The 15214-nt window shown below is 31.7% G+C and overlaps 1 protein-coding gene and 1 long non-coding RNA gene across 2 annotated transcripts in view; both read right to left on the bottom strand.

The window, feature by feature from the left end:
- LOC132735677 (SLIT-ROBO Rho GTPase-activating protein 1-like) overlaps window positions 1-15214 on the bottom strand; it is a 93042-nt gene that overhangs the window by 25206 nt on the left and 52622 nt on the right. Inside the window, exons 2-4 of the mRNA XM_060722658.1 lie at window positions 8428-8611; window positions 2378-2543; window positions 1366-1428 (exon numbers count right to left, since the gene is read on the bottom strand). Coding sequence (XP_060578641.1) covers window positions 1366-1428; window positions 2378-2543; window positions 8428-8611 — 413 coding nt within the window. The remainder of the gene's footprint in view (window positions 1-1365; window positions 1429-2377; window positions 2544-8427; window positions 8612-15214) is intronic.
- LOC132735680 (uncharacterized) lies at window positions 13480-14877 on the bottom strand. Its single transcript, XR_009626485.1, has 2 exons — window positions 14705-14877; window positions 13480-14540 (listed from the first exon to the last, which is right to left on the bottom strand). It is a non-coding gene; the product is annotated as an uncharacterized LOC132735680 (long non-coding RNA).

Below are 15214 nucleotides of genomic sequence, written 5' to 3'. Positions count from 1 at the left end.
ATGAAGGCTATGTGGCAAGAAAAACATGGACTCAAATCAACCAACCTGACATCTGTAACAGCAAATCATTCTGGACAAGCTATTTTAACAGTTAATTTTTCCTTCCTTTTTAACATGTAAATTATATACGACTCTAAATATAGCACTCATTCTATGATATAGCTTTTATTTATCTAAAGAAAAGTTCCATCTGTTTTAAAGCTGACTTCATCAGGAAATGATTTTTTGACAAGACATTGTTATATACACATGTACACATAAACAACAACATTAGAATTACATAACAACACAAGAATATATGAAAGTTTCTGACAAAACCACATCAAAAGGGACTATGATGTTTATACAGCGAGCAAATCATACAGGAGGTGGATATAATCTACTGTTTGATCTTACATTTTAAAAACAAGGTTCCCCACAAAGCCTTCCCAGTTTCTATTGATGATATAACACGAGGACTTGAACACTTGTATTACAAAGTTCTATATAGAAATCAAAATACTTTTTCAAGATTTTTTTTTCTTGCCATTCAACATTTACATTCACCATCTGTAGTTTATAAACTAAATGAAACATTTTTTCTTTCATTAAGAACATTCGGCATGTGAAACTTAGGTTTGCAGTATACTGAAGTATATTTTCTTTTGTATTTATTGATCATTTTGCATTTCATTAAAAATTTAGGGTGTACCTACATTTGATACATACAAATTTAAAATAATTGTGGACACATTTAACTTAGGTAGTTAATTAGGAGATTTTGGACAGATTAACCTTCTGTAGTTCATAAATAAATTTTGGACACAATCATTTACCTTTTGGAGTTCATATGGAGATTTTGGACACATTTACCTTAAGTAGTTAATTAGGAGATTTTGAACACATTTACCTTTTGTAGTTCATAAGGAGATTTTGGACCACATTTCTTTTGTAGTTAATAAGGAGATTTTGGACACATTTACCTTTTGTAGTTCATAAGGAGATTTTGGACCACATTTACCTTTTGTAGTTCATAAGGAGATTTTGGACCACATTTACCTTTTGTAGTTCATAAGGAAATTTTGACACATTTACCTTTTGTAGTTCATAAGGAAATTTTGACACATTTACCTTTTGTAGTTCATAAGGAAATTTTGACACATTTACCTTTTTGACTTCTAAAGGAGATTTTGGACACATTTACCTTAAGTAGTAAATTAGGAGATTTTGTACACATTTACCTTTTGAAGTTATTTACAAATTTTGAGCACATTTACCTTTTGCTTTAATTAGGAAATTTGCTTATATTAACCTTTTGTAGATTATATAGGTTTTTTAAGCACCTTTATTTTTTGTAGATCATAAACAAACTTTGGATATATTTACCTTTTGTAGTTCATACAGAATTTTGAGCATATCTTCATGGCTTTCTGACCCTATCTCTCTACACTGAAAACAGAAAACAATCATGATGACCAAACATGAGCCTTCAGCCAACAGAAGAAAATTTATAAAATGGAATATAATCATAACTGACTGGCCTATAGTAAACCATTCTCACAATTTTGGTTTTATTTTAAATAATAGGGTTTTCCCTATACCAGGCTTAATAAAATGTAAGTACCCAAAAATTTAACCCTTTGCTTCATCTTATTTTAATTGACATTATTTTGTTTTAAACAATTTTTAAATGCAAATAAATAAAATTCAGAAAAAATATAAAGTATTTTTATACAGATATTTGAAAAAAAAACCTTTCTGTCAATAGAAAATTTAATTCATCACAATATCCATATAAAACATACAGAAAAAAATATCCTACAAGGCACTGATCAATACCTGACAGACATTTCCAATGCGATTATATTCCCTGAAAGTCTGTCGAATTAATTCAGTTTTGGTTAAACATTGATCTCTGAAGAGAATTTAGTTGCTAGGGAAAATTTATTGAGGTAACAATATATGTTATATATATATTCTCATTTTAATATATTGTCAATTGGTTTCTATAATTCACTTGTGTCAAAGTATGCCTGAAACAAGACAAAACTACTATTTCAGATTTTACACAAATCTGTAATTTTCCCTACTCCTCCCAAGTCATTTTTTAACAATTGTCACGCCTAGTGGTTAAGGTGTCTGCCTCTGAACCCAGGGATCATGGGTTCAAGACCTACTCGGGTCACGACCATGTTTCTTCATATGACACCAGTACAGGTTGGTTATAGAAAGAGGACTCAAGTGATTAAATTGTTTCGCAATCGATCCTGAGCTGACTTGAATTCATAATAAGAGAGTAAGATACCAAAATGCTACAGGGTTAAAGCTGATAATTAAACTTATAAATAATCTTGAAATAATTTTGACCAAAAAGGGCCATTGAGCCTATAATTATTACCTTTTTAAATATTCGTTGAGAGTTTTCTTGTATCTCTGATAATCGGTTGAACACATGGGAGCCGCAAATTTCTGCGAGTATTCCATGGTCATGACTCTGTTTACGTGTTATTTCCAATAATTGTGACCAACAATTGAAAGTGCTGAATTTGTCCCAATGTTCTCGTCTGAAATAAACAAGTTCCTGAATTTTATTGGTAAAGTTAACAACCTTCCATAGCCTCAGATTGTCTTGTAACATTTATGGTTAGAAAAATGAGAAACATTCATGTTAGCAAAAATATAAAATTCTGCATTAAAGATTAACAGACTTCAGCCTGTCCTCAAAACCTGATATGTGTTCCAAATTTTCCAAAGAGCATGGTATTGTTTTGTTGTTGTTCTTTTTCACAATGTTTATTGACCATAAATATGCTTTTTGACTATTCTCAATATTTTGACGGCCTTGACAGATTTTACAAACTGATATTACATAGATGTTGGTCTTAATGAAGGGCGATCATTGTCTATATAATAAAAAGCCCTGGCGCACAATTTGTTGTGATAACTTTTTGTCATACAGCATTTTATAAGGTCCTTTTTTTACCCTAACATTTCTAAAAATTGCGCTATATATAAAAATAGCATTAAAGCCCGCTATTAAATGTTAGCGTTACACTATAGACGCGTCGTTGAAAAATTACTCATTTAAACAATTTACTGTTCTTATTTTGTATATGTGATAAAAAGAATATTATATTCGTGTAGATTCAATACAAAATTTATTGAACTCGTTGAAAACAACAATACTATGCTCGCCAGAGGCTTGCATAAATAGAGGATATTGAATGAGTGTAGTTTAATACTAAATTTATTGAACGAGTTGAATAAAATCATATTATGCGAGCCTCTGGCGAGCATAATATTGTTTTATTCGACGAGTTCAATAAATTAAGTATTAAAGGGATATTCAGGCAAAATAATGACAAAAATATTTAAATGATCTAATGTACTCAAATCACGCTAAAATGACTTTTCTTGAATTTTCAGTATGAATTTTCTGTTTAAATTCTATATATTTTGGGTTCAAAGCATAAATATATCTATATATGTTGTACAAAATTTAGACGCCAATAGAATTACCAAATAGTTTTTAAACAAGTCAAGTGACTTGAACAAACCCTTGCAGTTACAATAACAAATATTGTGGATATTGTATGATTGAAACAAGCCTAAGTCATTCATTTGACATGTTTTTAACGTTTCCAGAGTTCACTTTCACAACTATTGTGAAATGCTAGCGCTCTAACCTGACCCACGCGGGTCAAGTTAGGAAACCACCATTTTATTCTTTATATGGAGAAAAGTTTTGTTCCTTTGACTGTCTAATATATTCATTTTGATGGCATTTATAGAATAATGAATGAAAAATTCAAAACCAAGAAATGAAAATTTTGCCTGTGTCTCCCTTTAAATCTACACGAATATAATATTCTATTTATCACATATATAAAATAAGAACAGTTAAGTGCTAAAATGAGTAATTTTTCAATGACGCGCCGATAGTGTAACGCTAACATTAGCGCGCTTTAACGCTATGTTTCTATATAGCGCAAATGACGTCAGGTCAAAGTGTTATTACACTAGTGTAATATCGTTTTTATTAAATGGCTTAATTATACTCCTGCGCCGCGGTTTATGTGATAATATGATTTTATTCAACTCCTTCAATAAATTTATTATTAAACTACTCTCATTCAATATCCTCTATATATTTTATATAGTAAACGGGTGCTGGATAGCATTTTGTACTTGATAATCGAGGGGTGATTATTTTATGATAATTTGACCATTATTGGCATGGCAAATGTGCCCAACGCCTGTGTGACACAGATGTGCCAGCAGCTGACCTGGCTCTAGTATAAGAGAGTCAACACTTACTTCTTGAAGTCATTATTTATATAATTTGTCTGAGCCCACATACTATCTTTTATTACAGAATTCTATTATAGCATAAAGACAATAATATTTTCATTTACAAAGACAAATTAGATTTGGAACCTTGCCCTACTCTACCATGCATTATTACACAAGTATGAACTATTTCTGTAATACTGTTTCCTCATTCACATCTGTTTCCAGTAATTTTTCTCTCCATGTGATGTTTCTCCCCCCTAATTTTTCCCATCATAATGTTTTGGTGTATTAATCTTTATCCCATTAGTGCCGCTATATTGTACAATAAACCAGCACTATTTGATATATTGGCTTAATTCTGTTACAAACATTGTATGTATAAATAGAATAGATACAACATGATGTAATAACCCTTAATCTGCCAACAACTCTCTTTAATGGACTTCTGACTCACAGGGACTAAATTAGCCCAAGCGACCAGTGCTGACCAAAATCAACTGCAACATCCATACAGTACAAGGAGTCATCCTATGGCCACCACTGTTTTACCATTTTATAATGACATGATATTTTCCCTAAAAATGATGATGGTTTTGTCTGACAAGGTCATCAAGGCTTTTACAAGATAAGGGCTAATTTCTAATTTTAAACAGTTCAGTATCAATTTTAGGGATATCTGAGGGTTTCTTCAGCCAACAGTTAAGCTCATGGTCAGACTGCTTTAAATGTATTAGACCTACCATACAATGAATGGTGGCTACTGCTTTGCAACTATGTTATCTTACAGTATCAAAAGGATTTAAAGTGAATTTTTTTATGAAATACATGATTTTAATATTATATTCTTCAAAGCTTTGTTGTAACATCATCAGAACAATGAAGGTAAAACTGAAAATTAACTGCATAAATTATGTGATATCACTTATGCATTATGAATTTTGTTCACTATCTAATTTATTAACCAACCCTCAAATTATGCACACATTCACAACTCACTTAATTCATACACACAGAGATTCTCCTTTGAACAATATAATTCATCATATTTGAAGGATCTACTTCAGTCAGATGTAATTCGGTTTTTCATCTGCATCAACTGTTAACATCATTACTGGCAATAGAGGTTTGGTTTTCTATAAATAACAAAGACAAGATCTGGTGGCAGGTGACTGATTTAATTATAGCTTCGCCTAACTGGAGTTTACTGTTTTAAAGATAGAGACTTTCAAACCAATTAAATTATAGCAGCAAGGAAATAAACTAATGCATTTTGTCCTGGATTTTCAAATTAACCCAACCTGTCCTTAATTGATGGATTTGGTACATTTCATAAGTACAGTACATTTCATAGGTACAAGTAAATTTCAGTATCAAAACACAATTCTTTGATATAGAGCTGCAGCAAAATGGATTTGCCCTGCAGTCCATTTGAAGTTAAGTGAATACACAAATTGAGTTACCAACAGTTACAAGACTGCACAGATGTGAAGGCTAGGCTGACTCTATACTGGTGGCATATAGGCTTATAATCACTTTTGGTTTCACAGCAAGTTTCCCCATTAAAGTCAGAATGCAGGGACATGCAAGCTGGACTGGTTCAATGACTGACTTCATTATTAATATTCTACAGGCACCGAACTTAGTAAAAAGTTCATATTGGAAAATTAGAACATCATTTAAAAACAAATTCACAGGACTTTTTTTATACCCTAAAATACTCTTTGGGGTTTACAATACTTTAAAGGATTAAGCAATGCTCAAGTGCTTGTGGTATATACCACATGAACATTGAATAGAGTTGACAGCTGTTAATGTTGCTGTAGAGATTATTAATAGGTTTAGAGATGTCAGCCCTTGAAATATTTAGACACAATGAGCAGTGAAAGACAAATATTAAATACTTTTTCAACAATTTACATCCATCTTGTTTCATCAAATCTTTTCTTTTCACAAAGGGGTCATTTTGACATTTAATTTTTTTGCCAATAATGATTGTGCCTGGTGAGTAAATGCATCTTACTTCCTGTGATTTCAAGAAATGATACAAGTTAAATTAAGTTAGCTTGCGGGAGTAACAGGTGCATATTCAATTCAATTCAATGTATAGAGACTCACAATAAATTATAGTGATTTTGTTTAAAATGGGTGTATAACATCAAAGAATAATGGCCCTTGTTTTACAACTGCACCTTGTATTGATAAGTAAGTACATTTGTATTCAAAGTTAAGTGCTGACTTTTTTGCATGACAACAACAACCGAGTGATCACAATAACTAAAGACTTTTCTTTGAACTAACAGACAAGCTGAAAACTGAGCTATAGGTTAACAGTTTAGAGGTTAAATTGCTTTGGTAAATAATGTATCTCAGGATTGATTAGTAATATATGATGCATTGGTCAGGATTTTTATATTCATATAATTATACCTGTATTTGTTAGATTTTCCCAGTGATACAGTCATAAACCTGTTGTCAGTTAACAATCAGTAATAATGAAAACTAAAAACTTCCATAACTTAGATCAATACAGAGGGTACCACACTATTACTTTCTTGATAAAAAGGTATTGGATTTGTATGAACAATACCTAAAATTTTGAAAATCCTATAAGGAGGAGCTGCCAACTGGGAATGAAATGGTCATACTGTATGGATATGAAGACAGGCCTAGACAGAGTGCTAGGTCAATTGCCCCCTCTCCCACCCCCTTTCCTGAACCATCTTCTCCCAGGGGATATCAGGGGTAAAATCAATGTTCACCAGCACTACAGCATCAATGCATTTCAGGATGAAAATAGTGGGAGATATATCATGCAGTGCAGGGACTTAAGTGGGGGATTTACCACACGATTGCCCCAATGGGTATGGGGGTGGGGCATTTTGGATTTTAATTGACTTATGGGCTAAAATACATAAATGTATTTTAAAGCATATGTAAAACTGACCAGGAAAAATGCAATAGAATAATAAATATACAAGTCATAATGCAATAGAATAATAAATATACAAGTCATAATGCAATAGAATAATGAATATACAAGTCATCCATAAGCCATGTGATTTCATTCATAAATAAATGTTAGTCCAACATGATTCTGTCTTTTTTCCTCTTCCTGTTCCCACACTGCTCCATCCTGAATAGGTTAAGTTTTGTAACTTGGTGGTGTAATTGTCTATAAGTACTGGAGCACTTTGGTGTAATAGGCGTAAAAACCACTTCACATTCTACGACAGATATTTTTGCCTGCTTGACTTAAGACTTTTGACTTTGATCTTTGTATTATTTTTAAAAAAAATTCTAATTCACTTTCTTTGCAAATACTTCAGAATGTAATCTAAGTTTTCCTGTTTTGCTTTTCATCTTTGTCTTCAATTCTGATGAACTAAAGTCTTTTTCGGGTTGATTAACTTCGCAGTTATAATAATAAGTAATATGAAAGTGTCACAGGGCGCCAAATGTCACAGGGTGAGAAAAATGTGCAGCCTGACTGGGACTCGAACCCGAGACCCTCAGAATACCATTCCGCAGTTCTACCTACAGAGCTATCCAGCCGCTTACATACCTTCTCCCCGAACAGTTCTGAATTGTGATAAAAGCCAACACGACATAAAAATCTGGTCAGACTACACTGATAGGCTGATCATTTAATACAACAACAATATCATGGACTCATATGCCCCTTATTTACTTGACCTTCAACCAATAATACAACTTTTGTGATTTGAACACTAAGATACCTGATTAACAGACATATTTTTGTGAGCCAAGATTGGAGGTGTGTGTATTATACAACCCAGGCATCAGTAAGTTAAGTTTGAAGTTAATTTTTAAATAAACTGGTATTATGCAACCTTTTGTACTTGCTATAGAAAATCCTTCTGGAGGAGGTGCGCATCCATCAAAGGTTTATATAACTTTGGCAAACTACAGCACTTAAATACTGTGAGTATCCAATGCTAATAAATAAAAGTATTTAATTTCACTTCGATACATATATGAATATTTGATCACTCAGCTTATTCATTAAATGTCTCAATACTGCCGACGCCTGAATAATAACCATCTTGGGCTTAAAATTCCTAAAATTATCAACAGGTCAATTCTTTTAAAATAGAGCTTAATAGCAGGGAAAAGTTAGACTAGTACACAACTTACTTTTGTTTTTCTTGTTTATGTTTAGCCCAGGTACTTTTTACGAGTTTTTCCAAGTTTCTGGAGTATTCTGCCTCCAGGTCGGCTTTCCGGCGGTAAAATTCCTGCACCTCTTGAACCATGGCCATCTGAGATTCTAGCCGAGACTCGAGACATTTTAATTGTTCGGAAAGTTGTTGTCTAATATCTGAAAATATAAAAACGGGGAGAATTAGATATTTTGTCTAGAGCTTCTAAACAAGAGTGTGTTCCAAATCAAGTTTTAGAAAGCCTTAAACTGCTGTCTAGGCCCATATTTCAGGGCCTCTTTTATCCTCTCTGAAATAAACTTTAGTTGATCCAGATAGCTGGAAATGCATTTAGTAATGACACAGAATAAAGAATTCTATATGAATTCTATTCAAATTTTTAGATTGTATTCCAGTTAGTTTTGACAGTTTCTTTGATATAATGTTACAACTACAGGCCTAGGCCTATATGGCCAGATAGAGCTGCTAACTGTGTATGAATGACCACCACAGCCTTGACAAATAATAATAATGGTCAGATAATTATGATAATATAATGTGCATGGTATTATACACAATGTAAATAAATAATAAGCGACAGCATTAACCCTTTGCCCACAGGAAGCAATTAATTCTATCCTGCAAGCATCCCCTTTAAAATGTGCCACCACGATCTATGTCTGTGCTGTTTGCTATTCAGTCAGAAAATATGTTGAATATTTTTATTAAATTAACAAATAGTTTTGTCCAGATTGAAAGATGGACAAGTCCATTTAAGATATTTAGCCTGATAAGAGTAACTACATTTAAAAAGGTTTTATGTTACACTAAAACAATGATATTGTTTGACTTATAAATGTTAAGACAGATATATTTAACTACAATGAAATATACCAATATAATACCAATGTTTGACCTATATACTTACAATTTTGCAAAATCTGACCAGCCTTAAAGTTCATTCTGACAAGTCATGGACTTTATTAGGTTAAATCAAAGTAAATTTTCATTGATAATTATAGAAAATTTGATCATTTTTTTTCTCTCAAGTTTTCATCTGTCAACAGTAAGAAAAATAAATGGCTAGTTAATGTGCCCAAAGGCCATTACTGAAGTTTTTCTATAAGGAAATCACGTGATATTTTAGTACATTTATATATTTTTATATGTAACACTTTGAAATGTCATAACTCGTGATTCATCACTTTTAAACGGTAGATGAATAGTTTAAGTGACAATTTATTGCAATTTCACTCCACTTTTAAACACCTTCTTGATGCTTATTGTTTGAATCATGCTTCTAAACTACACAGAGTTTATAAATCATGTTATTAATGACATAGTTTATTTATTAAATTGGTTTGAACTGCTCTGTAGATCAAAGAGGGAAGCCCTACATACCTCTGTTGGTCACACTGAACTTGTTGACATTAATAATGACAACAAGACATAATTTTTATCCCATTAGGGGTCATTTCAAAATTTATCTAACTCACAGTAAGTGATAAATATGACATGGGGGCATCTCAAAATGTATTTACCCAAATGATGGATAATCCAAAATAGAGGTCATCTCAAAATGTATTTATCTAAGCCTACATTGTAAATATTAATATTAATGGGTGTTTTCAATAATGTGAAAAGTTATGAACATAGATGTACTTTTCTAAAAACATATTAAACTTTTTAAAATAGAAAACAGAATAATTTTGGTGTTTTGAAGGTGTTTGATTTAAATAAACTTTGTACACATTCAGCTGACAAATCAATTGTAACCTGCTCCAGTTAGTACTTTTTTAGTGTTTTTTTTATCAATTTCAGGTCAATTCTTCATTTAGTCAATATTGAAGGACAAATAATATAATTGGTTGGGGATTATACTAAGACTAAGTTTAGGATCTAGGCCATTTGATTATATTTTAATAAACAACTTAATTGGGGTGGCAGAATGATATTTTAGTACCCCCTCCTACTCCACCGCCCACAAATACACCTGAGATCTAACATCAGAGACTTTTATTAAAGAAGGATTATAAAGCAGCTCTAAAAATAGATTTTCCCGTCAAGACCCACAATTCCTTGTGCGAAAATTATACGCCCTTGGTTTTGGTCGATTTTGTTCATCTCGTTTATATATGGCAAAGTTATCTACCAAATGTGTTAACATTTCCATCCATTACTGATAATAATTACATCTTCCTAATACATTTCTTTTAAACATTTTTACAAGTTATTTACAAGATTTTGCATTCCCAGAAAAATCTCATGAAAATTTGAAATTGTGAGATTATGTTATCCCCATTATAGATTTTTAGTGTATGACATCTATGTTATATAAAGCTGCATGCTTTTACATTAACTAATATCTCTACTAAATGCAGCTTATATAATTATTTTGAAGAACATTCCTTGTGAATATAAAACAATTCAAAGCAAACTCTACATGAAAATGATCCTGATCTAAATTGTTCTGTACAAATATTATAAAAATGTCTTCCAGAATGGCTTTCTTTATTACTGACATATTAATATATCAAAATAACTGATACAGATATCAGCCCAGATGTGGAGGCTGATACACGGCAGTCAAAATGGCAGTCAAAACGGCATAAAAATCTCAGCACAGAATTTTTTACACAAAAGAATAATGTGTCAGCAGGATGTTTGAAAGTCGGTTATAACATCTGCTACTTTACTTTACCAAGATGTTACTGCAGAAACTAGAGAACTGTGAGACATCAAGAGAAAAGTTTGGTTTGTAAATGTAAACAGACGTAACAATAACACCAACAATGTCATTACAGAACAGGGACTGACATTGACAAAATAACGTTGACAAAATATTTAGTGTACAAAATTCAGTTTGATACAAGTTCAGTTTTTCTAACACTAATTTGTAATCGATATATGGCAATCAAATGCCCAAAAAAATGGCATATTCTGAAACTTGTCTGACCCAGACATGGCAAGCTTACACCAGCCTTGCTTTTAGAATATGAAATGTCTTTGTCCTTAACAATCAAGTAATGTGTTTTGTCATTTAAAAAGTCAAAGATTAAATTTTACATGTCTTGAAACTGAGAAAAAAATGCACCCCACAAAATAAAGCATTCTAAATTTTGTTTACTTTAAATACTTTTTGATCAAACTGCAGAAAATAATGTAAATTTAAGAGAAGTCATTTAAAAATAACTTAAAACAAAATAAATTTAGGCTAATGACTCATTTGCATGTGTTTTTCTCTTTCATTTTCATTTTTAACTTTAATTTCCTACATGCATAATCCCGAGCATTATAATATTCTGCACTTATACAGTCGTCAAAAAATTGAGATAAAGAATGAATTCAAATGAAGATTATCTTTTTTTGTGGTGTTTAGCATAATGCAGTTGTAATTGTATACACTGTGTTAAATTGTTAGATAATTGTTGTATATTGTAGACTTAAATTTCAGCGTTAATGTGTAAAAACCTGTCATTTGTAGGCAATTTGATAGATAAACATAGACATTTCCTTCTAAAACTTACATTTAAGTAACATTTCCTGCATATCAATTAGGCCCGGCTTTTGAAAATAGATACAATTAAAAGTAGAGGCGACCCAGTAGCCATTTGATTTGACAATAAACTAACTGTTTACAGTAAAGATAACAATCTTAACTGTTTGATCTATTACATGCATACAGGAATTTACCATTAATTCAATCACCCTGTAGTATCCTGATCACTATTTATTTACTAATTAAGGACTGTGAATCATAATTATATACTACTTAATTTTGTATTTATTTTTCCTACCTCCCTTTCAGAATGAGAATATTCTCAGTTACTAACTCAAGATGTCATACCCACGCATAAATTTAAATTATGACATATGCAAGTGTTTATAAAAGTTAGAGATAAAGCAATTTTATAGGCTGTCTAACAGACAGACTCTGCAATTTAAATTTATGAAATTATTTTTTTTTTGCTCTTTCCCTTTTCAGAAATTTTTCAATCTATTTCGAGACCTAGCCATCTCAGAAAAGCAATTTCACATGTACATAAGACACAGTAAAAAGTTTTTACAAGAATCTAGTGATGATTAAGTCTCGAAGAACTGCACTTAAACAACTGTGAAAAAACATCAATTTAATCCAGGATGCTTTATTTAATCTTACAATTCGTACTTAATGTTTTACCTTGCTTTGTTTTTTTTCGTGCCTTATTTTCGGCACTTTAAAGAAACATGGTGAGACTACTTTGCCAACGGATGCTGCGAATGATAATACAGATAACATGCAGACGTCTTACGTCTGTTACCTTTAGTATCTAAAATAGAACTCATGAATTCCCCAATATCCATGAAAAATTGTGAAGAATTATGAAAGGAATTTATTAAAATGTCATGATGTACCTTTACAATTATAATCTATGAGTCATGACAATTACAAATGTATGTATGTAGTATCTTTTAGTATTCTTTCTTACAACCCGTAACCTGTTGAACTTCATGAATTTGGAAGGCTAACAGTGTTGAGCAGGTGAAAACTGCCTGATGTTAGTACTTTGGTACATAACTCTATTACTTCTTCTTTGTCTGTTACTAGAAAGCCTGTGTCTAGGCTGAATGAGAAAAATGGCCAAAGAAAACAAGGAAGTGTTCAAAGAGCCCCTGGAGTATGCAGTATGGCTTAAAACGCAAGCCCTTTGCTTAGCACCATCATCATATTACTCTATGCACAGCTGCACAGTGACCTACTTTTGAGTCAAACTGTATCCCTTAGGCTAATACTCTGTGGAAATTACACACCACTTTGAGCTTAAATAATATCTTGGACATGCTGACCTGACATGTTTGGAAATATATTTTTTGGTTTAGAAAATAATATATTATTTTGTAGGAAGCTGAAAAGCAACTAATGAATGTTTATACAATGAATTGATACATCTATAAATATAACACCCAAGTTCTTTGAACGATCACTTTTAAATGTGAATGGCAATGACATTAAATAACAAGAGCTGTCTGTAGGACAGCATGCTCGACTATTCTAAGTGCTTGATAGTAAAAGAGCTTGATATTGTTAAATTTTTTAAGTTCACAAAAGGGCTAATTTTTTTTTATAAATTCATGTTATAGGCATTAGAGAGAGTCTAATTATACAGAATTGGCTTGACTATTCGGAAGGTAATGTCACAAGGGTTTTATATTGAGTATAATAATACTAATTACCTATGAATACATAAATTTGACAGAAAAGGTACAAAGGCTTGTTATAAAGATGTTTTATCAAGTAAATCACTGCTTTATTATTATGAATGCATAAAATTGTCCCAAAAAAGGCACAAACCCTTCAGTAGTTATTGAGATAACAGCTTACAAGCAAAACTTTACCATGAATTTCTAAGTTGAAAAAGGGGAGAAAAATCAGCCTAAATGCAAGATAGAATTATGGATCTTTGTCAGTGACCTACAATTATGACCCTAAATGCATATGTGAAGTTTTAAATAAATATCTTTAATAGTTATTGAGATATGTAAAACTTGCATGTAAACATTAACCAAGAGACTAAGTAGAAAAGGGGATATGAATCAGCCTTAATGCAAGATAGAGTTATGGAACTTGGTCAGTGACATACAATTATGACCCTCCAATTATGACCTTAAGTGCATGTGTAAAGTTTCAAGTAAATATCTTTGAAGACTGTTAACCTTTAATCAAAATTTCTAAGTTTCAAAGGGGCAAATAATTCTGCAAATATTGTAGACAGACTTATGCAATTTTGCAAACTGATGTACATTGTTACTATAAATAAACATTTTAAATTTCAATTGAATATCTCAAGCAATAATTGAGATATTTGACTTTACAAAAAAACTTTAACCAAAATTTCTAAGTTCCAAAGGGGCATTATTCTGTCAATATGGTAGGCAGAGTTATCCAACTTGTCAATCTGATGTACATTGTTACTATAAATAAGTATTGTAAGTTTCAATTGAATATCTCAAGCAATAATTGAGATATTTGACTTTACAAAAATCTTTAACCAAAATTTCTAAGTTAAAAAGGGGCATTATTCTGTCAATATTGTAGGCAGAGTTATCCAACTTGTCAATCTGATGTACCTTGTTACTATAAATAAGTATTGTAAGTTTCAATTGAATATCTCAAGCAATAATTGAGATATTTGACTTTACAAAAAACTTTAACCAAAATTTCTAAGTTAAAAAGGGGCATAATTCTGTCAATATTGTAGGCAGAGTTATCCAACTTGTCAATTCTGATGTACCTTGTTACTATAAATAAGTATTGTAAGTTTCAATTGAATATCTCAAGTAATAATTGAGATATTTGACTTTACAAAAAACTTTAACCAACGCAGACGCCGACGCTGACGCCGACGCCGACGCCGACGCCGGGGCGACTACAATAGCTCTCATATTCTTCGAATAGTCGAGCTAAAAACTTCAAACGAGTACATGGGACCAAATATACCCCATTGCTCATCATCATGCCATTAACATTTTTTACCCAGCATCAATCCGGCATAAAAAAATCAACTGTTCAATATTAACATAGGAAACAGCTGCCTATCTTCAAACACCATCAAAAAGCATCCCCTGTTTTCATTCTCACAATATGTGACAATTTCATTGACCCAATTAACATATTTCTCAGCTATATGATTCAAGATACTGTATCATTGAATCAACACGCATATTTCACTGAAAATGCATATTTCACTTAAACGTGCATACGATTTACAAATACATTTAGCAACAAAAGAAAAATATTGATT

Source organism: Ruditapes philippinarum, unplaced genomic scaffold, assembly GCF_026571515.1.
Source record: "Ruditapes philippinarum isolate M1 unplaced genomic scaffold, ASM2657151v2 ctg741_1_1_1_1, whole genome shotgun sequence".
In the NCBI taxonomy this organism is placed as follows: domain Eukaryota; kingdom Metazoa; phylum Mollusca; class Bivalvia; order Venerida; family Veneridae; genus Ruditapes; species Ruditapes philippinarum.
This window is presented reverse-complemented; position numbering and strand designations above follow the sequence as displayed.